This window comes from Aethalodelphis obliquidens, unplaced genomic scaffold, assembly GCF_003676395.1.
Source record: "Aethalodelphis obliquidens isolate GAN/ISIS:26980383/991018 unplaced genomic scaffold, ASM367639v1 scaffold31, whole genome shotgun sequence".
NCBI lineage: Eukaryota > Metazoa > Chordata > Mammalia > Artiodactyla > Delphinidae > Aethalodelphis > Aethalodelphis obliquidens.
Window position 1 is genome coordinate 17,230,912 of NW_020837975.1, and position 27,192 is coordinate 17,258,103.

The window sequence follows — 27,192 nt, forward strand, 5'->3', positions numbered from 1 at the left end:
GCGTTTTTATCTTCTGTTATTGAATAATCCTCATTCCCTTATAATTCCTTTTGGCACAGTTACACCTTCATAGTCAGTTCTTTGAGTTAAAAGCCCTTTTCTCCATTTAATGTGAATTTTTATATTTATTAGGTGATACACCAGGTGTTGGTTTTATGACCTAACTCTCAAAGGATAATCTTTCATCTTCACTTTCAAGTTCTTAAGTGCCCCCTTGTCATGCTCCATATGTAAACTACATGTAGAGGCAAGGAGCCCAGCCTAGAATTCAGGCACGCTGAGCCCTAGCCTTTTATCCAGTAACAGTCAGTAAAAGGAACCCTGGAATGGAAGCCAGAAGCCCATGGTCTAGCTCCACAACATGCTAACAGGCATCTGATTGCTAAGTCTTAGTGTCCTCATCTGTAAAATAGGGATATCAGTACCTTTCCTTTCCATTGTAAATGGTTCAGAGAAATCTGTGAGAAATAAGACATGAAAATGCTTTGTAAATTATAAGGTGCTCTACAACGGTGAAATACCAAAATACTTGTTTTCAGCCTAAGTGGATTCAAAATGAGTTCATCATTCAAAGATGTGTATGCATATGTGTAGAAGATTTATAATTGCTTTGAAATATGCACTAACTTCTTTGATTAATCTTTCAGACCCCTTGGTCACTGGTGTTCTGGCTTACTTATGAAAAAATCAGAGAGATGAGTGGAGTCAGTCCATTTTAAGCCCTTAAAGATGCAGCCCTTAAAGATACAGTGTTCATTATCATTGAAATGCGGGCATCTGCAACATACACCCCCTATTATTTCTACCTCTTTAGGAAGACACCTTACTCCACAGAGACTGTGATTTATAGGGGGCAGCACTTTATTTTTATCTGGAAACCCAAGTTCTCTTTGACTCCTCTTTTTGTTCAAAAGCAATCTGATTGGATCACACAAGGCTTCCCAATGAGACCCAGCCCAGTGTTTTCTAAGGAAGAGTCAAATCCCGACCACTTACCTTGAGCAAGAAGATTCGACCTTCGAGATGCTATTCTATGCTGAAGAGCTTGCTTAGAGGAGGAAATGCCAGAAGGGAGACAGCATCTTAGACCTGAAGCAGACAACAGTAATGTGGAAAAATACATACGTACATAATGACCACGGAATATATTTAACCTGTCGTGTCAGTATTTACGACTGAAATTTGATAATTCACTTTTCTGTTGCCGTTAAAGTGTGCATACTTTAAATTAAAGGGAGGTGAATGAATAAACATTTTGAGATTTCCCTAGTGTTGAAGGAACTTGATGTACCTTTTCTTGCCAGGAGGATGAAAAAGAATCAAGTTGAGATGATGTTTGGATCTCAAGGGAAGAAGCCGTTTTCCGTCAGTGCCCTGTCGTTAGTTGATCTGTGTTCACTGGTTAACTCGCCAGCACACAGGCTAAGGACTTCCTGACAGCCACCGACCACATCTTGATGAAAACAGAAAAGAGTCTTTGCTTTGTGACATATCCCATTCCAGCTTGAATTTGTCACTAGCTCTCAAGAATCTCAATATATGAAAAACGCAGTTTATTTGATTAAAGCTCGAGTGGACAGGTCCTTTTAATAAAGAAACATCTGTTATCATCAGCCTCTCAGTGGCACGTTAACAGCAAAGCTAAGATGAAGTCAGTCGACATAAATCCTTTCTTAATCTCCCCTTCCCTAACGCTTAGGGTCCTAGAGAGAGAGAACTCAGAAATCACACTAAAGCTGTCTCTAGCCTGAGTCTTATTCAATTTGACAAAGCCTCCCGCCTAAAAAGTGATAAGTATAAACTGCTTATGGTGTACAGTTTTGTCTCCAATCACTAAATCACATCCCTTTTCTTAGAAAGGTGAGAGATTTCTTCAGATTCACCTCTATACCACCTGTTCCCCGCAACCTCAGACAGTGTGCATTTCTGGATGGATGGCTACAGTTATGGGTAGAGGCTGTAACTGTCAAAATAGGAAAACCCCAAAAGCTCAGACCCAAGAAAGACCGTGGAGCTGACCAAACAGGATTTATCATGGGCATGAATGATGTGGAACAGAAAAAAGTTTACAAGTACCCTGTGGTTGCACTGATGTATAATCACTGCCATTTAAGAGGGGAAGTATGCTTTAAAATATATTTTAATGTGATGTACTAATATGCAGTGGTTTATTGTTTTTGTAGAATTTACAGAATGTGAAGTTTAATCTCTTAAAATCTTTCGGTGGTCTACTTTTCCATTGCATTTGTCAGTCTGTATGAATTGAGTTGTTAAATATATTTAAAATAATATTATGTACTTAGGTTCTCAAGTGTTCTGTATTAGAACCACTTTAGGAAACTTTGTTTTTTGTGTGTATTTTATACATTTTTAAATCAAGTACATATTGGATCAAAATAATTATATGCAAACTGGACCCTGAAAAACTTTATTTAGCTTTATTCTTTGAGGGGCTTGAGGTAAAAACATTGCTTACATAGTGAGACTATTCCCTGGTGTCTGGATTCAACACGAATAATTGGTTTTTTTTAACTGGAAATGACTCCTTAGGATGGTCTGGTTTAATTCTTCCATTGTCTAAGTTAGGAAACTGAGGCCTAGAGAAGTAGAGTTGTTCATGCTCATAACTTACTTAGTAGCAGAGCCAGGATAAAGATACAGATCTCTTAATTATTGTTACAACTGACAGTTATTGTACCCTGATTAGGTACCAAGTAAATGCCTTATGTTATCTTCACAACATCCCAGCCCAGTGCTATTGAATCTTCCAAAAACAGACTTTTTCTTTATGGCATTTCTTGTCTTAGACATTTTAAATGAATTTGAATTGCCTTTAGCATACGTTTTAGAATGGAGTCACCATACTTTAGCTAAAACATAGAGACCCTCCAGAATCTGACCAAATCCTGTAGATCCAACACATATATCCTATCACAGTTATACTTCTCCAGTGAAATCATTTTCATTAATGTATCTTGGAACTTTGCTTTATTTTACCAACTTGAAATCATCTTGTTCCTCTCCCAAATAACCCACAGTAAGTAAAAAGAAATAATATTTCAGTAATTTTGTGTCCATACTGAAAGACAGCCATTTCAGCCCACTTTCTTATAATACAACTGTTGGTGGTATTTATCTTCAGCTCAGTATTGATAATACTTAACCTCTGAGCTTCCTTTGCTTAGCTTCCCCATTTTTTCTCTTCACAAATGAATTTTTTTTCTCACTGAAAAATATACATGTTCTTATTTTTAATTATATACAGTCCTTTGTTTTTTATATGTATAAGTGAATTAGCATATCTAAATAAAGAGATAACATTTCTTAAATTCACTTTTAGTGAAGAATAATGTGTCTTTATCAAGTGCTCCAAATCCTATTTAATTATAAGCCACTAGAGGTAGGACTATGTCTTGTTTTTATATAAATCTCCACTCTCATTAGTAGCATTTCTTTGCTATTAGGTACTCAACAAAAGTTACATATGATGTGAATCAATTTTGGCTTCATTATTTTAAGATCTGTACCTATCATAAGACTAGTCTGAAATTTCTTTCACTTTGCCAAGAAAAAAAGGAAGGAAACAGATTCAGGGAGGTTTTAAGTGTAAAAAAAAATTACTTTTCTGTCATCTTCAAATTTTTAAGTATAACCATTTATGTACCATTGAAATAGTTATACATGTCCTTTTCTGTTAATGAAAACAGATTCCCTCAGGACCTCCATTGGAAAAATGTTTAATACTTGGTGGTTAAAAACATTGAAGGTGAAAATATTTGATTCTCTTCTCTCCAATTAAATCAGACCTCTTTAAAAATGATTACCAAACAAATATATATTATCATTGAATGACAGGTAATGTGGAGGAAAGGCTGAACATGGATTCTCAAGACCTTTATCCTATTTTGGGTTCTCCTCCTGATAAAGTAGTATAACTATGATCAAGTCCCTTCACTTCTCTTCTCTTGATGTCCATTTCTTTATAAGATGAAGTGACTGAACTCTAGAATCGTAACTTGCATGTACTTGAAGAGAGCCATTATATGAATGTCATGTGAAAAAAATATAGGATTGAAAAAAATTATTGGGATTTGTTGTTTCCTGGATTTAATGAATTTCTTGTGTTTTAGGATGAGGAAAGTTTTATTCAGGCCTTACAGCAGAATACAAACTTTTTATGTGGCTGGAAATCCTTCCTTCACCTAGTAGCAGAGTTCTCTTCCTTCAGGCAACCCTGGACACGTCACCCTGCCTTTCACCTTCAATTACTCCTTCACCCACACAAGAAAAATTAAAATCTTTGACACTATATACAAGACCCTCTCAACCTGGCTTCAACCCATTTTTCTAAGCTTTGCATATTACTCGGTACCTGCACCTTACCACCTTGCAAATTCATTGCCCCACTTATTTCTCTGGAGATGCTCTTTACGTGGCTGCTTCCCAGGCAGTGTTCATTCTGTGCTGTCCGCCGAGCTCTCCTCCCGTCACTACCACCATTCATCTTCACCTTCACTGGGGAAGTCCTACTTTAACATCTAGAATGATCTCTGAAGACTTGAACATCTCCAACACCTCCATGCTCCCATTGCTTCTTCTGTGGATGTCTGTCTGTCTGCATGGATGTGTGTCTGCCTCCCTATACAAATGAACTCTCGCAAGCAAGGGTCATGCAATACATCTCTGTTTCTCTTTGAAACTTCACACAGAAGTCAATTAGAAGGTATTTGTTGAATTCAGAGATTTTTAGGGGTGGAAAGAAAAAGAAACATTTATGTACCCGTGATTAAGCCATATGTTGTTTTCCTCTTACCTTCAGAATAATTGTGTCGGGTCAGTAACACTCAATTTCAGGCGATTCTTTACCATGTGCAGTGCTTAACTGCATTTTCAAAAGACCTGTGTCTTTAAACATATGTAATTATTATAATTTTAAATAAGTATTCATCAGTTTAATAGCTATTCTACAAAAATCTAGAATTTGATAGTTTTAAATCATACAAAATATTTGGTTAGTCAATTAACAGTTAATAAATATGTGATGAGTTTATATTATTCATTTTAGAGTGTATATGAAAATTATATCACTATTTGTATGTACATTTTACCCACTCGAGTGTTTTATTATTTATGAATCCTGAGGAATATGTGATTATTTTTCTCTCCCCATACTTTACCCCCAACAGGCTGCTGTGATTGTCAACAGCAGCAGGATCCACTTTGAAGGTTTGATAAAAGCAGATGAAGATGCTTAAAGATGTCTGTTTGCTGAAAATAACTGGTAACAAACAGGAATATATGTGAGTAAATATAGTGCATCATTCTGATTTTTAAAATAAATGTTTTAAAATGCCTAATGAGTTGTGAAGGGTTTTGTTTTGTCCTAGTGTGGTTTTGTCCTGATGTGTTTTTGAGTTAAAATGATAATAACAAATTTTAGAGATGATTTTTAAATGTTAATCTTTACTTTTCAGAATCGAAATAGAAAGTACCTTAATTTAGAATGTCAGACTTGAAATACATTAGCAAAAAAGAACACCTATACCTTGTCGCTATAAATTTTATTTTATGGGTACTCCCTATTAATCCAGTTCTCCTTATTAATCCAGTTCTGCTCTGACTAAAAGGGATGGGTAACTAATAGTTACAGTGATGGACATGCTCACTGGCTACAGGTAAAAGACGAAAATAAAATTGACATTAGTTAAACGTTGGAAAATTACTCCCTTCTTTTCTGACATCATATTCTACTTTGATTACCATGATACCACTCCCTCCTGTCACTTATATTTTTGTTTCTCCTTATCAGTCTCTATTGGCTGTTTCTTTGCTGCCAAGTCCTTAAATTTTGGTTCTTCAAGGTTCTGTTCTTGGCCCTCTTCTCAAAGTTCACTCTTTCTCTGGGAGGAGCCACACATTTCTCTGACTTTAGCTACTACACTTGGGCTGGTAATTCCCAAACACATACTAGGCAGTCAGTAGATGGTAGATGTTACCATCATCTGTGTTTCTGGTCCTTACTGACTTATCCAGCTTTACTCATGTTTTCTCAATTGCCAACTTTATCTCTCCACCAGGATGGCCCACAGTCCTTGTGAGCTCAAAATTAACAATATTAAATCAGTAGTTTTTGTTCCAATCCTTTCTCACCGCCCTTTACAATGTACTCTTCTTCCAGGCGTCTCTCTTGTGCTACACGCCTCGTACTGCAGCCAGGAAACCTCAGGACATCCTTGACTTCTCATTTGTTTACTTACAGTCCAAAATACTTAAACCCATTTATAAAAAAGAAAACTACAGACCAATATCTCTTAAGAATATAGATGCAAAAATAATCAATGAGCACCACTTTACACCCATTAGGATGGCTATTATTAAAAACACAAAAAACACCAAGTGTTGGTGAAGATGTGGGGAAATTGGAACCCTTGTGTATTGCTGGTGAAAAAATAAAATGACACAACTGCTATACAAGATGGTATGTGGTTTCCTCAAAAAATTAAACATAGAATTATCATATGATCCAACAGTTCCATGTCTAGATATAACCCAAAAAATTGAGAGCAGGGACTTGAACAGATATTTGTACACCAATGTTCATAGCAGCATTTTCACATAAACAAAAGGTGGAAACAATCTAAATGTCCACTGACAGATGAATGTATGAATGGGTAAATAAAATGTGGTATATACATACAATGGGATATTATTCATCCTTAAGATAGGAAGGAAGGGCTTCCCTAGTGGCGCAGTGGTTGAGAGTCCACCTGCCGATGCAGGGGACATGGGTTCGTGCCCCGGTCCAGGAAGATCCCACATGCCGCGGAGCGGCTGGGCCCGTGAGCCATGGCCGCTGAGCCTGCGCGTCTGGAGCCTGTGCTCTGCAACGGGAGAGGCCACAACAGTGAGAGGCCCGTGTACCGCAAAAAAAAAAAAAAAAAAGGAAGGAAATTCTGAGACACACTATGACATGGATAAATCTTGAAAACTTTATGCTGAGTGAAATAAGCCAGACACAAATTAGCATGTATTATATGATTCTACTTATATGAGATACCTAGAATAATCAAATTCATAGAAACAGATAGCAGAATCGACATTGTGAAAATGACTATACTACCCAAAGCAATCTACAGATCCAATGCAATCCCTATCAAACTATCAATGGCATTTTTTACAGAACTGGAACAAAAAATCTTAAAATTTGTATGGAGACACAAAAGGCTTTGAATAGCTAAAGCAGTCTTGACGGAAAAAAACGGAGCTGGAGAAATCAGACTCCCTGACTTCAGACGATACTACAAAGCTACAGTAATCAAACAATATGGTACTGGCAGAAAAACAGAAATGTAGATCAATGGAGCAGGAGAGAAAGCTCAGAGATAAACCCACACACCTATGGTCAACTAATCTATGACAAAGGAGGCAAGGATATACGATGGAGAAAGGACAGTCTCTTCAGTAAGTGGTGCCGGGAAAACTGGACAGCTACATGTAAAAGAATGAAATTAGAACACTCCCTAACACCATACACAAAAATACACTCAAAATGGATTAGAGACCTAAATGTAAGACCAGACATTATAAACCTCTTAGAGGAAAACATAGGAAGAACACTCTTTGACATAAATCACAGCAAGGTCTTTTTTGATCCACTTCCTAGAGTCATGGAAATAAAAACAAAAATAAACAAGTGGGACCTAATGAAACTTAAAAGCTTTTGCCCAGCAAAGCAAACTATAAACAAGACGAAAAGACAACCCTCAAAATGGGAGAAAATATTTGCACACGAATCAACGGACAAAGGATTAATCTCCAAAATATATAAACAGCTCATGCAGCTCAATATTAAAAAAACAAACAACCCAATCCAAAAAAGACCTTAATAGACATTTCTCCAAAGAAGACATACAGATGGCCAAGAGGCACATGAAAAGCTGCTCAACATCACTAATTATTAGAGAATGCAAATCAAAACTACAATGAGGTATCACCTCACAGCAGTTAGAATGGGCAGCATCAGAAAATCTACAAACAACAAACGCTGGAGAGGGTGTGGAAAAAAGGGAACCCTCTTGCACTGTTGGTGGGAATGTAAACTGATACAGCCACTATGGAGAACAGTATGGATATTTCTTAAAAAACTAAAAATAGAATTACCATATGATGCAGCAATCCCACTACTGGGCATATACCCAGAGAAAAGCATAATTCAAAAAGACACATGCACCCCAATGTTCATTGCAGCACTATTTACAATAGCCAGGTCATGGAAGCAACCTAAATGCCCATCGACAGATGAATGGATAAAGAAGATGTGGTACATATATACAATGGAATATTACTCAGCCATAAAAAGGAATGAAATTGGGTCATTTGTAGAGACGTGGATGAATCTAGAGACTGTCATACAGAGTGAAGTATGTCCAAAAGAGAAAAACAAATATCGTATATTAACGCATATATGTGGAACCTAGAAAAATGGTACAGATGAACTGGTTTGCAGGGCAGAAATTGAGACACAGATGCAGAGAACAAACGTATGGACACCAAGGGGGGAGAGCGGTGGTGGGGGAGTGTGACTAACTGGGAGATTGGGATTGACATGTATACACTGATATGTATAAGATGGATAACTAATTAAAAAAAAGAAAATTACAAGCCGTACACTGAGAGAAAATATACACAGAACACATATCTGATAACAAAACATGTATCCAGAATATATAAGAACTGTTACAACTCAAAAATAAGGTGACAATACCTTTAAAAATGGGCAAAGGAGTTGATCAGATACTTTACCAAGGAAGACAGATGATGGCAGAGACACACATGAAGAATATTCAACAACATTAAAAATTACAAATTAAAACCACAATAAGATACCACTACAGACAAGAATGGCTAAAATGAAAAAGCCTGACAATATCCAGTGCTGATGAGGATGCAGAACAGTTTATATGTTGTTGGTGGGAATGTAGAATGATGGTATTTTGGAAAATAATTTGACAGTTTCTTATAATGTTAACATACATTTACTATATGACCCAGCAATCCTACTCCTAGTATTTACCCAAGAGAAATGAAAACTTACGTCAACACAAAAACATGTACATGAATGTTTACACAGTTATATGGATAATCACCCCAAATTGGAAATAATCTGAAAGTCCATTATCTAGCAAATAAATGTATGTCTATACAGTGAAAAACTATTCAATCATAAAAATAAACTATTGATACAAACAACATGGATGAATTTAAAGGCATTATGCTAAATGATGGAGGTAGACACAAGAGGCTACAAACTATGGTTCCATTTATATGAATTTGGGAAAAGGCAAAATGATAGGGACAGTTGTTACCAGGGACAGACGTTGCCAGGGACTGTGGTTGCCAGGAACTGAGCCCATGATGGAGGGAGGGGGTAATCTGCAAAGAAGCATTAGGAAACTATTTGGATAATACAAATGTTTTATATTTTATCTGTGATGGTATACCTTTACAACTTTATATATTTGTACATTTGTGGTGATGTGCATTTATATTATATAAAAATGCACACTGTATACTGTATACAAATATGTAATTGTGTACATTTGTCAAAACATCAAACTACACAATTTAAAAAAGGAGTTTTACTCTATGTAAATTATGCCTCAGTAAACCTAATTTTAAAAAAATCTAATTTAAGATTTTTTAACCTTTAACTTAGTAGAACTAAGAAAGTATTTTAAATTTTTATTTTATTTAACTACTAATAACTCTAGTTTGTTATATGCCTGCTGTGATGGGACCTTTATCTATATTGTGTCATTTAATCTTCATAATAAAGTTAGGTATAATTCCATTTTTATAGAGGAGAAAACTAACTTAGAAAGGTACATTGTCCATGTCATCCTGCGATGAGAACCAGGGACTTTTTATGGGGTTTTTTGCATCTCAAGTATTTATTCAATGCACACATGTTAACTGTACTTAAATCATGCTTCAGAACTTTCCTATAAGGTCTGTGTCTTAAACCGATTTTCAGATGTGGAAAGAAGAGGACAGATAAATAACTTTCCTTGGTTTGCTCCTCCTACTCTAATTGACCCCGTATAATAGCACAGTCTTGAATTATTTGTGTGTGTGTGTATATTCTAATAGAACTTTAGCTATGGACACTGAAATCTGAATTTCATAGAATTTTTTTAAAACTTCATTTTGAAATCATTTTAGATTCACATAAAGTTGCAAAAAATGTCCAGGGAAGTCCCATGCACCTTTCACCCAGTCCTCCCCAATGATAACATCTTCCAATTTTGAGTAACTGTAGTATACAATCAAAACCAGCAAAATGACATTGGTATAACCCACAGATTCAGATTTTACCAGTTTTACAAGTGTGTGTGGGTGTCTGGTTCTATGCAATTTTATTACCTTCTTCAATTCATATAAACCACCACCATATTCAAGACACAGAACAGTGCCCTCTTGCTATCCCTTTATAGCCACTCATCCCCTCTCCCCTCATCCCTAACTCCTGGCAACCACTAATTTGTCCTCTATCACTACTTTTGTTAATTCAAGAATAGTATATAAATTGATTCATACAGTATGTGATCTTTGGGGATTTTTTTTTTCTCACTCATCATAATTCCCTTGAGAACCTTCCAAGTTGATCCATGTGTCAAGAGTTCATTACTCTTCCTTGTTATTGTTGAGTCATATCTCATGGCATGGATGTACTATGGTTTGTTTAACCATTTACCCAGTGCACATCCGGGTTGTTTCCAGGTTGGTGTTATTAGGAATATAGCTGCTATAAACATTTATGTAGAGGTTTTTGCATGGACCTAGTTTTCATTTTTCTGGGATAAATGCCCAGGAGTGCAATTGCTAGGTCATATGGTAAGTACATATTTAGTTTTTAAAAAGTGGCCTACCATTTTACATTCCCACCAGCAATCAGAATGATCCAGTTTCTCCACATTCTGGTTGGTGTTGATATTTATCACTGTTGCTTTAGTTTAGTCATTATCCTAGGTTGTCATGATATATGCTTGTGGTTTTAATGTTTTTCCCTAATGGCTAATGATGTTGAACATCTGTTCATATTGCTCTTGCCATCTGTATATCCTCTTCAGTGAAATGTCTCTTCATATCTTTTGCCCATTTTCAATTTTGTGTTACTGTTAAGTTTTGAGAGTACTTTATATACTGCAGATACAAGTCCTTTGTCAAACATGTGGTTTACAAGTATTTTTTCCCTATCTTTCCTTTTAGCTTGTCCTTTCATTCTCTTAACAGGGTATTTCTCACTTAAATAATTTTTAAAAAATATTTATTGAACAGTAATCTTCTAAGTAAGCATCTTTAAACAGGGCTAATTAGTGGTTAGAAACTACAGAGTCTAAAGTGTACGTGTTTCTGCTTAGAGTTCTCCATATACAGATATGATAGCACAGAATAAATGATTCATATGTTTTGCCCAATTTCTCTGCATTTTTTCCATAAAAAAATGCTGAAATAACTCACAATATAGTGTCCACATATCTCTCAGAAACATTCTATCCCTCACCTTATCCTTTTCTCTTTTAACCCTTAAATATTTGTAAAAGGATCGGATTACTCCCTCTCACTTTTTCTGAGGCCAAGGCCCTCAAAGCCTAAGAGGAGGGAAGTTTTGTGCTTTCATGTTAGGAAATCATCATTAATTTATTAAGCTTCACTGAGGTTGTAAATAAAAGTCATATATAACAGTTGATACCACTTCTTCAGACTACTGGTGTCTTATTAAGGAATTTTTTTTAAATTAAAAAAAATTTTTTTCGCCGCACCACATGGCTTGTGGGATGTTAGTTCCCCAGCCAGGGATCAAACCTGGGCCCTCGGCAGTGAAAGTGCGGAGTCCTAACCACTGGACCGCCAGGGAATTCCCTAATTTAAAAAAATAGAAGATGGAAGTTTTTTTATTTTTTATGGAACTCAAGATATTTTGCTTAATAAAGTATGGGAAATATAGAGCAGGAGTTTAATCTTCACAGTGCCATGGTCCGATTTTTTAAAGATCCCTGTCCAGCAGCAGAGCAAGACAGAGCAAAGTAAAGCTACCTATCCCAGTTGCAGCAGAGGCAGGACACTGGAAATATCTGGGAGGATGTGAGGAATGGCTCCGATCAGCCCATCAGCTACACGATACACCTTGACATTGAGGATTAGAGGCTCTGAGTTACAGAAAAAGGGTGGGGAGCAAGTTAAACAGGAAACAGAAGTCATTTGCTTAGATTGTTGTCTACAACGCTGTGGTCTCTGTAAGAGCTGCGTTATACAGCTTGAACTGAAATAGAAGATTAGTTGAAATCACGATTCCATGTTGGATCAAACAATCCCAAATGACAGTAAGACCATTTTATAATGAACTCCTTTCTTCCATCATCAAGGATATAGTGCCAGATTATCTACTTTTTTGTTGTTGCTAAACATTATTGTGTGCTAATCAAAAGTCCAGCACTGTGTGGGGCACTGAGAATACAAAAATAAATGAGAAGAGTTCCTGCTTTCAAGAAGTTCCCACTCTGGTAGAACAGAGCAAAAGGAAACAATTGCAAGATGTGATAGATAATATAATAGAGGCATGTAAAAGGGGGGAATAATCAATTCTGCCTGGGAATAGTAAAGTCATGAGGAAGACACATCTGAGCTAGAACTTGCTAGATGTGTTTAAACCAAATGTTTATTTTTCTTCCATTATTATTGTAAAACATTAGAGAAAATTTGGAAAATTGAACTGAGTTTTCTAGGATGAGTTTATCAGGTAAAAGTCTAATATTTTAGAGAAATCAAAATCATTCTTTCATATATTCATTCAGCGAGTATTTATTGCCTCAGCCCCCTGCTCGATTCCAGGAATGCAACAAACAGTTCTTGCCACAAGGCGCTTTCAAGCTGGTGGGATGACAGAGTGATCAAAGACAACTGCCACACAACGTGAAACTGCATAGCAAGCACGGGAGGCTTTGGAAGCACCTGGCAACCTCTAATCTGGATAGACTGAAGACACTGAGATTTACACTGTCAGGCCAGGGTTATATTAAGCACTGTCTTGATTTCATCTATTATTAAATTTGATGACATTTCACAATGTGAAAAAGTGAAGTGGAAAAGTATGAGAAACCCCTAGGACTGTGCCTAACTTCGCCAATGAACAAACATTTCAGCACAAATGTAGTAATTCTGGGAGTTACGCCTAGTTTGCCTGCACTTTTCCATTCCCCTTCCCGTTGACAAACAGAGTCTCCTAAGGGTTACCTTGGTAAGATTTAGGTGGGAAAAAGAACGACAGTCCAGCCAAGAGGCCCTCCGCCATAGCAGATGCAGCAAGCGTTGGAAGTCATGTTTCTTCCAAAACTCTTGACCTCCTTCTCTGAGCCCAGTTCTGTGCTAGCTCCGTGCGTAAATGAAGACTAAACGCCTGCAAAGTGGGCAAACGATACAGCAAAGAAACTCACACCGGGTAATCGTAGGGAAAGAAACATTTAACAGTCTTCATATACTCTCATACTTTAACCCTTATCACAACTGTATCCATCCAGGCGATCAAACAGGTTCCTAGAAGAGACGGTCAGCGACCTGCTCGAGGCCACAACGCTGAGAGCACACAGCCAACGCCCTGCCCCGGGGGCGCAAGCGCCACCGCGCGGCCCGCAGCGGGAGAGCGCCGGGCCTCCGAGAATTCCGGCCCAACACCCAGAACGTGCGGTGGGCGCCTCCGTTTCTCCTCCCCGGTTCTTCAATGGCTAGCACCGCGCCGGGCTCGCCGGGCTTCGTCGGTCTCAGCCGGGCGGCCGAAAAGGAGGTCCCTGCGTGGTCTGGGCCTCGCCGCCGCCCCAGGCCCGGCCGACTCCCTGCGTGCTCCAGAGTCGAAGGCGCTCTGAGAAGAGGCAGGTGGCGTCCGGATCCCGCCACGTCTCGGCCCTCGAGGCCCCTTCTGCGCCCCCCAGCACAGGTAAGCAGGTCCGCCCGCCGCCCGCGGCCAGAAGCCGGGCCACCTCGCGCTACAAATGCCTGCGCGGGGGCGCAACCGTGGGCGGTTGGTCGGGCCGCAGGGTCTTACCAGTCAGCGTGAGTCCGGGAGGCCCGGAGGCGGCGTTGCGGCGGGGTCGCCCGGCTTGGTGTCCTTCCCAGTCCGTGTGTCCTGCGAGCCCGAGTCTGCGGGGCTCTCCTTCCAGCGGCGCGGGGGCTTCGCGGGCCGGGCGGCGCGGCAGAGATGTGCTCGACGCCGGGGCTGCCGACGCCGGGGGCCTCGCTGGTGCTGCGGGTGTCCTTCGTGGACGTGCAGCCCGCGGTGATCCCCGTGCAGCTCTGGGGGCTGGTGGGCGAGCGGCGGGACGAGTACGTGAGGCTGAGCCGGGAGATCCAGGAAGCGGCGGCGGCCGCGCACGGCCCATGGGCGCTGGGCGGCACCTCGGCCTCGCCGGGCGAGCTGTGCCTGGTGCAGGCAGGTCTGCTGTGGCACCGCGGCCGCGTAGTCAGCCGGCAGGCGCAGGAGAGCCGCGTCTTCCTGCTGGACGAGGGTCGCACCATCACGGTCGGCGCGGGCTCGCTGGCGCCTGGGCGCAGCGAGTTCTTCCACCTGCCGTCGGAGGTGCTGGGCTGCGTGCTGGCTGGCCTGGTGCCTGCGGGCGGCAGCGGCGGCGTGGGCGGGGCCGAGCCCCAGCACTGGGCTGCCAGCGCCGTGGACTTCCTTAGCAACCTGCAGGGCAAGGAGATGCACGGACGGGTCCTGGACGTGCTGCTGCTCCACCGTCTGGTCCTCCTGGAGGTGCCCGAGCTGAGCCAGCAGATGCAGGAGCTCGGCCTGGCCCGGCAGGTGCCCGACGGCCTTTTCCGCTCCCTGCTCAAGCGCTACCTCTCGGCCACCGCGGCTGTCCTGGGCCCCGGGGCCCCGATCGTCCCGCGAATCCCGCCCAAGCAGGAGCAGGCTGGCCTGGATTACTTCTACCCCCAGCTGCAGCTGGGCGTGACGGAGCCCATGGTGGTCACCCAGGTGTGCCATCCCCACCGCATTCACTGCCGGCTCCGCAGCTTCTCGCAGGAGGTCCACCGCCTCTCCGAGAGCATGGCCCAGATATATAGGGGTTCCCCCGGGACAGGGGATGAGAACTATACCAGTGCCACCTGGGAGGAGAGGGAGGAGAGCCCAGACAAGCCGGGCTCTCCGTGCGCATCCTGCGGGTTGGATGGACATTGGTACAGAGCGCTCTTGCTTGAGACTTTCCGGCCCCAGCGCTGTGCCCAGGTACTTCATGTGGACTATGGAAGGAAGGAGTTAGTGAGTTGTAATAGCCTTCGCTACTTGCTGCCCGAATATTTTCGAATACCCGTGGTGACATACCCTTGCGCTTTGTACGGACTCTGGGATGGTGGCAGAGGCTGGTCTCGGTCACAGGTCGGTGACCTGAAGGCACTGTTTCTGGGCCAGGCAGTGAACGCAAAGATTGAATTTTACTCTTCCTTTGAGCATGTGTATTACGTCACCCTGTATGGAGAAGATGGGATTAATCTTAACTGTGTGTTCGGAGTACAGTCCTGTTGCTTGGCTGACCGATTGCTTCAGAGCCAGGGAATAGAGGAGGAGGAGGAGGGGGGCGGGGAGGAGGAACCAGAAACAGCTTTTCAGTCTCAGTCTCCTGCTGAAGAAGTGGATGAAGAGATTTCACTCCCAGCCTTGAGGTCTGTCAGGTTAAAGATGAACGCCTTCTATGATGCCCAGGTGGAGTTTGTGAAAAATCCTTCTGAGTTTTGGATTAGGTTGAGGAAACACAATGGCACCTTCAGCAAATTAATGAGGAGAATGTGCAGTTTCTATGCCTCTGCCAGTAAGCTGGATGGTGTTATTTTGAAACCTGAAGCCGATGACCTTTGCTGTGTGAAATGGAAAGAAAGTGGCTATTATCGGGCTATGGTCACTCGATTAGACGACAAGAGTGTGGATGTATTCTTCGTTGACCGGGGCAATTCAGAAAATATGGACCGGTATGATGTGAGAATGCTGCTCCCTCAGTTTAGGCGGCTACCAATACTGGCCCTGAGGTGCACCCTGGCCGATATTTGGCCTTTGGGAAAAAATTGGAGCCAGGAGGCAATTTCCTTTTTTAAAAAGACTGTGCTGCACAAAGAATTAGTTATCCATGTCCTTGATAAGCAGGATAGTCAGTATGTTATTGAGATTCTCGATGAATCAAGAACAGGGGAAGAAAACATTAGTAAGGTAATTGCTCAGGCTGGATTTGCCAAGTATCAGGAATTTGAAACAAAGGAAAATATTTGCAAAAGTGCCCACTCTCCAGGGCATGTTTCAAACCATTTTACTGCAGACAATAACAAAATATCTTCTGCCAAGAAGGAAGTAGAACACAAAGTCAAGAGAGAGGGTGAAACTACAGCTGTTCCAGAAACTGTGAATGACACAACAGTTGTGACAAACGTTTCAACTGGACTAGTTGTACAGGACAAAGAGAAAAGAGTGTCTGTTTACTCTCCTCTTGTACAGAATTTCTTGGACATTAAGCCAGGCTCTTCTTGTAAAGAGGAGCTAGAAGTTGGAAGTACAGTAGAAGTCAAAGTGTCTCATGTTGAAAACCCTGGCTATTTCTGGTGCCAGCTGACCAGGAACATAGAAGGATTTAAAGCGCTAATGTGTAGTATTCAGGACCATTGCAAGAATACAGCTACTCCCTACCAGGGAACCACCCCTGCTTGTTTGGCAAAACGAACAGCAAATGGAAAATGGTCCAGAGCTCTGATTACTGGGGCACAATCTTCAGAGCATGTCAACGTCATATTTGTAGATTATGGAGACAAAGAAACGGTATCTGTGAAGAATATTTATTCAATTAGTGAAGAGTTTCTCAAGGTTAAGGTTCAAGCGTTTAGGTGCAGCCTTTATAATTTAATTCAACCAACGGGTCACAATCCTTTTGTTTGGGATGAAAAGGCAATCCAGGCTTTTAGTGAATTTGTGCACAAGGCGTGGGAAGACAATGTAGAATTAAAATGCACAATATTTGCTTTGGCTTCCATTCACGTTGAAGAACTGTTTAATGTTGTGGATTTGCTAACACCTTTCCAGAGTGCATGCCATTTTTTGGTAGAACAGAGACTTGCAAGACCAGTAAAACTTCAGAAGCCTCTGGTGTCCTCTGTTCAGCTCCATTCTTACTACTATTCTACACATGGTATGAAAATTGGAAGTGAAGAATCAGTGTATATAACACATGTCGATGACCCTTGGACATTTTATTGCCAGCTGGGAAGAAATGCAAATATTTTAGAACAGTTGTCATATCATATTACACAATTAAGTAAAGTTTTGCTGAATTTAAAAACATCTCCCTTGGTCCCCAGCACATTGTGCCTTGCCAGGTATACCGACGGAAACTGGTATAGGGGGATAATCATAGAAAAAGAACCAAATAAAGTCTTTTTTGTTGATTTTGGGAATAGTTATGCGGTAACAAATGATGATCTGCTTCCAATACCTAGCGATGCATATGACGTCTTACTTCTGCCCATGCAAGCCATTAAATGTTCATTATCTGATATTCCTGATCATATACCAGAAGAAGTCACAACGCGGTTTCAGGAGACTATTTCAGAGAAGTCATTGAAGGCTTTGGTTGTAGCAAAAGATCCAGATGGAAGACTGATTATAGAACTATATGACAACAGCATTCAAATTAATGCTAATATTAATGAGAAGTTAGGACTCCTAGGTTCCAAAGGCGGGACAAGAAAAAAAGAAAGTGAATCACTCCTCTCTACACCTGAAACTCTTGAAGCAAAAAAGGAAGCTGTGAAGTTGTCACCTACACAGTATTTAAGTAAATCAATAGAGAACAAATCAGACAGTTTGGTGATCTTAGGAGAATCATACAAACCTCAGATCAGCTCAGCATGTAAGGAAATCAAATTTTCATGCAGTTCAATGAAGACAAACTTAGTCACTCAGTATCCGGACTCTGTGGCAAATAAAAATAATCAAGTGTGTCCATTACCAGTAGAAAAGAAATTAGTAAATTCGGCTGAGCCCCCTTTGAAAGCCACAAAACTAGAAGCCGCTCTTCCAGAGAGAAAAATAGGAGATTCATGTAACAAAGGTTTGCCTCTAAAATTTTCTGAGTTCCCTCAGAAGACTATAATGCCTGGCTTTAAAACAACTGTGTATGTTTCTCATATAAATGACCTTTCAGACTTTTATGTTCAACTAACAGAAGATGAGGCTGAAATTGATCGTCTTTCAGAGAGGTTAAACACTGTTAGAACAAGGCCTGAATATTATGCAGGTCCACCTTTGCAAAGAGGAGATATAATATGTGCTGTTTTCCCAGAAGACAATTTATGGTATCGTGCTGTGGTCAAGGAACATCAACCCAATGACCTTCTCTCTGTGCAGTTTATAGATTATGGCAATGTTTCTGTGGTTCACACCAACACAGTAGGCAAACTTGACCTTGTTAATGCACTATCACCCAGACTGTGCATTCACTGTTCCTTAAGGGGACTTGGGGCTCCTAAGATTTTAAACCATAAGGAAATGATGAATTACTTTTCCCGAAGGACAGAGGAGGCGCAACTAAGATGCGAATTTGTTCAGTTTCAAGACAAATGGGAAGTTATTCTTGCTGATGAACATGGGATCATAGCAGAAGATATGATGAGCAGATACGCTTTCAGTGAAAAATCTCAAATAGGACTTTCTACCCAAATAGTTAAAGGTGCCTGTTCAAAGTCTGTCAACAGAACAGGCGTAGACACTTCTGTATTTCTTAACTGGTATAATCCAAAGATGAAGATGATACAAGCTTATGCCACAGTGATCGATGGACCTGAATATTTTTGGTGTCAGTTTGCGGACACAGAGAAACTTCAGTATTTAGAAGTGGAAGTACAAACTGCTGGAGAGCAGGTGACAGCTTGGGGAAGCTGCATCTCCTGCCCTCATATGGGAGATCCTTGCATAGTGAGATACAGAGAAGACGGGCATTATTACAGGGCACTTGTCACCAATATTTGTGAAGATTCTCTTGTGTCCGTCAGGCTTGTGGACTTTGGAAACGTTGAAGACTGTGTGGACCCCAAAGCCCTCTGGAACATCCCTTCTGAACTGTTGGCAGTTCCCATGCAAGCCTTTCCATGTTGCCTCTCAGGATTTAATATTTCAGAAGGTGCATGCCCTCAAGAGGGAAATGACTACTTTTATGAAATAGTAACAGAAGATATGTTGGAGATAACAGTATTAGAAATCAAAAGGGATGTTTGTGATATCCTTTTAGCCATCGTTGACTTGAAAAGCAAAGGCGAAAGTATTAGTGAGAAAATGAAGAAATATTCTAAGATTGGTGTGAGTGACAGTGACCTGCCCTATGAAAACAATGGCGTAGACATAAAGGGAGCTCTTGGGTCCCCCAATCCAGATGTTGGACTTCAGAAACGAAGTAGCAAAGCTGGACAAGAGAAAGCACTCTGTGTCAAATCACAGACAGGTAACCTCTTGGAAAGAATTGACAAAGACTTAAACATCATTGAAACCAAACCAGGTAAATTCTTTGTCCCCGAAACTGATAACATTTTTGAAACTTTTGAAAACCCAGGCAAAGATGAAAGTGGCACTGAGATGCTGGAAGGTAAAGTCGAGTGCCATCAGGGTGACAAAGCAAAGTTTGATGATAAGTACCTAATTACAGGATTTAGCGCATTGTTACCACATGCCACCGAAACAAAGGAGGCCCTGGAACTGAATTCCCTCGAGGTAGAGCTTTCTCCTGATGATGAGTCCAGAGAATTCCTGGAGCTGGAATTCATTGAATTGCAGCATTCCTTAGTTGCAGAGGAGGGGAAAGAAGAGCTGGGCCTGGTGCCTCTGTCTGTGCCTCTTCCCCAAGGCTGTGACCCAGCGGCCAACCTGCCACCATTGGCAGGGCTACTGCCCCTCAACTGTGAAGCCGAGAAACAGCCTGAACTAGAATTACCTACAGCCCAGCTGTGTCTAGAGGACAAAATAAACCCATTGTCTTTAAGAGTTAGTCGGAAAGCCCAAGAGTCCCTGTGTGCTGAGGACGCAAGAAGGTCCAGTTGTGCGGAATGCTTTGATGAGGAGCATAGGCTGTGCCAGCAGGGAAAGACCTGCTATGCCAAGATGCAGATTGAAATGAATATCTATAAAGAAGAATTTACAGAACATACATCTCTGTTTAGAGATGCCGTGTCATCGTTGAACTCTGTGTTTTCTGAAGAAGAACCCGGAAGGAAACACAATCACGCTTTACCAGATCATGTCTCGGGTATGTGCGTTTTTTTGTTCTTGTTGTTGTTGTTGTTTCCCATTCGCTTTTACTTAACTAAGTGAAAAGTACTTATTTGTTTTAAAGAAAAGAGAATAATTCTTATTTGAATTTTTAAAATATTAATTTGGGGGAGGGAAGATTAAAACCTGAGAAGAGAATCAGATTTGGATTTTACGAAGGGTATTTTAAACGTGGGTAATTAAGTAGTAAAATCAACGTAAAATAATTCTTTATATGCTGGGTGAAATGCTGAATTATTAATTTTGCTTTTAAAAATAGAATGCTTCAAGTCTGTGTCTCCAAAAAGTAATCACATTTAAAATATAAACAAATCATCTCTAAAATCAAGAGGTTATGTTTTTTGGTAAGTTTTGAAAAATATAGTGTTCCTTTGCCAAGCATAATAATGTAGGCATGAATTTACAGTAGGGATCATTTCAGCACAGTGTTTTTTTGTGGTACGCGGGCCTCTCATTGTTGTGGCCTCTACCGTTGTGGAGCACAGGCTCCGGACGCGCAGGCTCAGCGGCCATGGCTCACGGGCCCAGCCGCTCCGCGGCATGTGGGATCCTCCCGGACCGGGGCACGAACCCACGTCCCCTGCATCGGCAGGCGGACTCCCAACCACTGCGCCACCAGGGAAGCCCCAACACAGTTTTAAGAATTAACTGTTTTAATTCATCATATACCTTGCCATTCGTTTAGAAGCCCTTAAAAAAATGGAGTTAGGGAGCCTGTATTAATCAAGCAAGTTTACAGCCATGAGTAAATATTGGAGAACATTAATTGTCATTAACTTTTTTATAAATTATTTTTGCTGCTATTTTCTTGGCTACTTAACGAGACTTGAAAGTTACACAAAATAGCTATCTTTTAGGTTTTTTAAAAAAATAATCAATGTTAAACTTTTTAAGTGTCAATTTTTATATTAGATTTGAGCCATTGTACAAAATAGAGAAAACAATAGACTAAGGAGAATGAAAATCATCATAATCCCAGCACCAAGAAATGGCCACTGTGAATGCTATGATGGTGTATATTCTTCCTTCCTGATGTTTCTCACCCTTTCTGTGTGTGTCTACTCATATACAGTTTAAAAAACTAACTAGAGGTCATACTGTCATACAGTGTTGAATCCTGCGTTTTAATCTCTTAAATATGCTTTCAAAAATATTTTAGTTTTGTAGTAGGCCATCCTGTGGATGTACAGTAATTTATTTAAATACCAGCCTGGATTTTTATTCCTCATAGTCACATTTTAATAATAAGTAACAGCTTTGTGATAAAAGTGTCTGCTCACTTGTATGTACCATGCTGCTTTGCTGTAGAAATGGCTGTTGTAACCACAGACCACATTCCATGTGGCTATAATAGCCAGCTTTAAGTAGTAACTCTCAACGTTAGAAATCAGATTCACATCCTTAAAAAAACAGCGCATCATGGTTGTGTTTTTTGAGGAGAGCAGTAAGGAATTATACGGGGAAGGGCCACTGGAAGAATTTAAAAATAAAATCGAGGGAGGGAGACTTAGAACATGTCGTACCATATGTGATATTGATGATACGAGAATAGTCAATGCATGTTGGGGAAATGCTTTGCTTGCATATCTTTAAGGAATTACGAGGTATGCATTGAGTCTTGCTCTATTCAATTTGGCAGCTCAACCAGAGAACACCTACACTCTGAAAGGATTTACTGTGGGATCCAAATGTGTTGTGTGGTCAAGTCTAAGAAACACGTGGTCTAAATGTGAGATTTTGGAGTTAGCTGAAGAAGGCACAAGGGTATGTAAAACTGAAGTAATTTGTCTCAAAATGTACTTGCAGATTGTTAAGGAAATTTTACCAAACTTTATCAGACTAGAAAATCCAATTGAATAGATTATTTACCTGCTCATTCCCCGTGATAATTTGATGCAGTGCAAAAATCATTTAAAAAGTTCCTATGTAAGCATCCAGGGCTCTTTCATCTCCCTTACTCCCGAAATCCTGTCAGTCACTGAGTTCTGCACTTTCCACTTCTTATCTCTTTGTTAAAACTTTTTATACCTAATGCCACTGTCTTGATTAAGTCTCTCATTTCACAGCTAGATGCCTCTAATAACCTTCTACTGGTTTACTTCTAGTCTTTATTCAGTTGATTCTCCACACTGCCAGTGTGAAGTTTGTCAAATGCAAATCTGACTCCATCATTCGCTCGTGGAAAACCTCTTGGAAACCTCCAGTAGATTGTGTTTTTCCTGTGGTCTGAAAACCACCTTAATCAGAATCACCTGGCACATTTCTTAAATGTATTGATGGATTCCTGGACCTTGCCCTGGCTGTCTGATTGAGGATTTCCAGGGGAAGGACGAGTAACGTATACTCTTGCACCATGAAAATTTGAGACCCTCAAGTCTGGAAAAGTCATTAACGTGCCACAGGAGGTTCTCTGGGGTTGAGTGTCCATGTACTTCTCCAGCCTTAGGTCTTACTCCTTTGGGTTTTGTATCTTATATTAGATGAACACCATACTGCTTGATTTCTCTTATATATACTCTTGGGTTTGGCTTCTTTGATATAGTTAATAATGCAGTCCTATTTGCCTGTATTCTGTCCCCTTCCCAAACTGGATAATTTCCACTTATCTTTAAAAGATTAGCCATTGCCTCTTCCAGGAAGCATTCACTAGCATTATTTTCTAAATCTCTCCATCTCTTCACTCCTCTCTGTCCCCCGCCAACAAAAGCTTTATACCTGTGTTGTATTCCTATACCTCCTGTTGCAGGAGTCTGTACTTCCTACACTGTACTGTAACTGTCTGCTTAGTGGTCTGTTCCTCCACCAAATTTTGAACTTCTTGAGATCTAAATTTTATGCCTTTGATCTCTAGGCACAGATACTCAATGTACATTTTTTGAACTGAAGTACCATTGAGTTGAAATGTAATATTGATGTTTAATAAAATCATTTAATTACCTTTTCAAGTATTTCCTTTTAAAAATGGTTGCTGTGGTACATACATCAGTCACAGCTTTTGGAATGACCAGTTTTTACTATTGTTTTTCTCCTGTAGGTTTTGAACCTTTCAAATGGTATGGAAGAGGTAGTGAACCCTGAGAATGTCTGGAATGGTATACCCAAATTGGATAGGAGTCCATGTGAGGTATGGGTTTATGTAAATAGTAATTAATGAGAGTGTTCTCTTTCATTTTGAAAGGTGACTGGAACTATTTCCAAAGCCCTTGTGTTTAGGAATAATAGAGGAAAAAATACTACTATTGTAATAACAACAGTGGAAAATAGCAATAATGCAATGTTTCTAGATTTTATGCCCAGTATCTCTTATTAATGTTTTACTCACTGATTTTCATTTTGGGATTTAAAAAAAGGAAAATTGTTTGGCATTTGTGACCTTTATGAAATACGTTTGATGCAGAAAATCTGGGAATATGACAAAGTTAAAAAGAGGAAGTATCAATCACCTGTAATACATCCTTCCAAAGGCAAACGGACTGATCAGTTTGGTTTTCTTTAATAATCTTTCTGTTTATATGGAATATAAATATATCATCTACATATTTTGAACATGGTTATTTCATTGTACATTCAGTTTTATATTCTGTGTCCTTCATTTAAGATTATATGGTAGGCAATCTCCCATGCTGTTATGATACGTCTAGACATTTGAGTTTATCCTATTTGCAGTTTGTTGAACTTCTTGCTACAAAATCTGTATCTGGTAGTTCCAGTATCTCGTCATGGCAGGGTTTTCATCTACTGATTGTCTTAAGAAATGATTAGCCTTTCCTCGTTCGTTGTATGTTGAGTAATTTTGGATTATATTCTGAATGTTTTGAATATGATGTTGTAAGACTTTGGAGGCTGTTAAAATCTTCTGGAAAATGTTAAAGTTTTTGTTTTAGCAGGTGGTCAACCTGATTAGGTTCATACCACAAGTTCTCTCTCTCTCTCTCTCTGTGTTTGGTGGTTCCAGTGTCAGTTTAGTCTTCAACGTCTTTGCTATAATGTTTGGGTCTGCCCAGGGCATAAGCCACAGAGGGGTTAGTCTACAACTTGGGCAGAGGTTTATACAGTCACTCAGGGGTTAAAGAGTTAGCTATGCTTTTCTTTTCTTGATTCTGTTCTGCATTTGCATCGTTTGGGATGACCTTAGGTTCACATATAATATTAGGGGTTCAAATTTTCCAATTCCTGTCCTCTCTGAGATTTCCTCCATACTTTGAGGCTCCAAGGGTCCTCTCTTATTCAGCCCCCAGGGGCCCCGTTTCCTGGTCCTCTGGCCAGAAAGCATGCTTCTCCCAGTGTTTCCCGGCGTGCTGACCAGGCAGCTCTGTTTGACAGGCCTGGTGTGAAGCAGATAGAGAAAAGAGAGAAAAAACCCCCACACCCCACCCCCTGCCTCTAGACTCTTCAGATAACAAAGGGCTGTTTTCCTCAATCCACTGGCCAGCGTCTTCTCTCAGATTTGTAGATGCCTGCACTGTGACTGCTGTGCAGAAAAAGTAAAACAGTGAAGGGGTTTCCCCCCCCACGCCCCACCCTTTAGTATTCGGGGCCTCTTTCCCCACTCCACTGGCTAGAAAGAGGGGATTTCGCTCAGTTTTGCTGCCCACCCCAGCCTGGCAGCTGTGATTTGGCGTGAAACTCACCCCTGTTTTGGGTCGTTATTCAAGTTTTTACTACAGTCCTTCTATATTTCTGATCGCATTTACTTTTCAGAAGCCTCAAGTAGTTGCTTTTTGTATTCTTTCCAGAATTTTCCATGGTAATCAGTGTAAGTCAGCTTACTCCATCTTGGCTGCAACCAGAAGGCCATAGCTGCATAATATTACATGACATTACTAGACCATGATTGATTAAACCATTTCTCCTCTTGTTGGACATATAGTGAATTTGTTCATTGGCCTTCTTTACCTCTTGAAAGCTGAAAATTGGAAAAGGACACTGTAGTCCTTGCATGGAATGCTACAGTGGAGATATTCCAGATAAATGGGTATTTGAAGAATAGAAAATATACTTGACGTTATTCTTCATTATAAAATCAAATTGGCATAGTCTTAATAGGATTACTTTTTGTTGTTCACCATTTTTCTGGTGTATCTATGGTCCCCTTTCTGATTTTAATTATTTTGTATTTACAATAAAGAAGTGGTAGTAATCCAAAGGTTTCTTTTGTTAGGCTGTATTCCAGATAGTGGGAAAAGATCTTTACTGCCTATCATTGGATGATACTGTGGTCAAAGGTAACTTGTGTTTTTAAAACAAAATACTTTTACCAACCAGAATGGCCAAGTCTTTAAGGTACGATTACCCTGAATCTCTCAAGTAAAAATGGTTCATCCATTTCCATGGATGTTAGCAGTAGGAAAATAAAAACCACTTCAGCTAAAAATGGTGAAAAGTAAACAAGAAGAAGATTTCTTGAAATACAGGGAATTTGTTGATTGAATTAATCTTGAAGGTGTATGATAAATACATATTTTAAAGGAGTTTTTCAGTGTTAGCTCAGATGTTCAAATGATCTTTGTTAAATAATCTCTTGGAATTTCTTTTGAGATTTTTAGTGTATGTGATGATTCTGTTTTTTGGATGTTCCTGGTTATTGCATGATCTTGTTTGTAAGTAGCACACTGAGGCACATGGAGAATGAAATCAGCTTTTGCTGACTTTAGTATTATGTGAAATATACACACTAATGAAAGAGAACAAAGAACTAATTGGTTATCAGCCTTGCCAAATATCATCCTAGAAAAATATAAAATATACCAATTTCATAATCTTTTTCGGGAAGTTTTACATGATAATAGGTACAATGTGAGAACCAAAATATTTTTAAAAATCACGTCAGTCGGAATAATTCCCTGTAGTAATTAGAATGCTCATCTCTTCCCTCTCCCCATTTTTAGAGGACATTAATTTTGTCACGGTAGCACCCATGTAAAGAATTTTCTTGGGACTTCCCTGGCGGTCCAGGGGTTAGGACGCGGCGCTTCCACTGCAGGGGGCACGGGTTCGATCCTGCCCGGGGGCACTAAGGTCCTGCATGCTGCAGCATGGCCCCCCGTCACACACACACACACACACACAATTTCTTATTTTTATGTTTCTTTCTCAACTTGAGGTTTTTCTCTTCTTGTTTCAGAAAAGAGGTCTGGAGATGATAGAGATTTAACTGTGTCCATAAACGCGGCCAGTCAGTCAGAAGCTGCTCTTAAACAAGTGCTACCTCGCCCAGACCAACAGAATATTTCAGAAAATTGAGGGCACGTAATCAGAAGAAGTTGTTGTTTCCAAAAAGCTTGATATGTGTCAAAAACAAAACAGATCTCAGGCTGCCTGTGTGGTGTATTCATAGTGCTATTTCTGCATATACGGAGCTGGGATCTTTCCTCTCCCTTTAAATGTGTTATCTTTCTAATAGCTCACACTGCAAAAAAAAACTTTTTGGGTTTCTTCTGAATATAGTGTTTAAAATAGAAAATTATAGGTTTATGACAAGCATATTATATGATGCTGCTTGGGAGGATGGCTTTGTTAGCAGTAAGTCCTTCAAAATTTTTGTTTTCTTTCTGAAGCTTTGCCTTTCTGTCTAGTTTTGACTAATATTCTGTTTGAATTTAGAAGTATACTAATATGACACAAGATTTGAATAACGTTTGTCCTTAAAAGTATAGTGGTGTCATTTCATTAAAAAGGAAATATCTGTGGTTCTGGAATATCTGTAGTCATGGAACAAACCACCATTCTACAATTGGGGGAAACATAGTAATATTATAAATAATAAATAAAAACAATATAATATTTTATATTATAAATAATATATTAATATATTATTATAACAATAAATATATTATAAATAA

The 27,192-nt window shown here is 40.0% G+C and overlaps 2 protein-coding genes across 6 annotated transcripts in view; both read left to right on the forward strand.

Moving 5' to 3' along the window:
* Positions 1–5,357, forward strand: part of SLC25A27 (solute carrier family 25 member 27) — a 29,794-nt gene extending 24,437 nt beyond the window's left edge. For 2 of the 4 annotated variants that reach the window (XM_027127440.1, XM_027127443.1), the window contains one exon: positions 648–5,357. Coding sequence is in view for 1 of the 4 variants with exons in the window: in XM_027127443.1 (XP_026983244.1) it covers positions 648–719 (72 nt within the window). In the remaining 3 variants the exon portion in view is untranslated. The remainder of the gene's footprint in view (positions 1–647) is intronic. The other 2 variants (XM_027127442.1, XM_027127441.1) reach the window with 2 other exon arrangements.
* A 7,503-nt stretch (positions 5,358–12,860) lies between these two features.
* TDRD6 (tudor domain containing 6) lies at positions 12,861–26,504 on the forward strand. Of its 2 annotated transcripts, XM_027126811.1 has the most exons (4): positions 12,861–20,327; positions 21,990–22,114; positions 23,385–23,474; positions 26,475–26,504. In XM_027126811.1, exons 1-4 carry the CDS (start codon positions 14,252–14,254, stop codon positions 26,502–26,504), a joined length of 6,321 nt encoding a protein of 2,106 aa, XP_026982612.1. In that variant the 5' UTR covers positions 12,861–14,251. The 2 variants fall into 2 exon arrangements, with proteins under 2 accessions (XP_026982612.1, XP_026982613.1); XM_027126812.1 differs by lacking the exon at positions 23,385–23,474.
* The last annotated feature ends 688 nt before the right edge of the window (positions 26,505–27,192 follow it).

Excerpts from the sequence above, each read along its gene's own strand:
- TDRD6 (XM_027126811.1), top strand. The coding sequence starts at position 14,252 with ATGTGCTCGACGCCGGGGCTGCCGACGCCGGGGGCCTCGCTGGTGCTG. Across the intron at positions 20,328-21,989 it reads TTTACCAGATCATGTCTCGG|CTCAACCAGAGAACACCTAC; the intron begins GTATGTGCGTTT and ends TCAATTTGGCAG. Across the intron at positions 22,115-23,384 it reads TAGCTGAAGAAGGCACAAGG|GTTTTGAACCTTTCAAATGG; the intron begins GTATGTAAAACT and ends TTTCTCCTGTAG.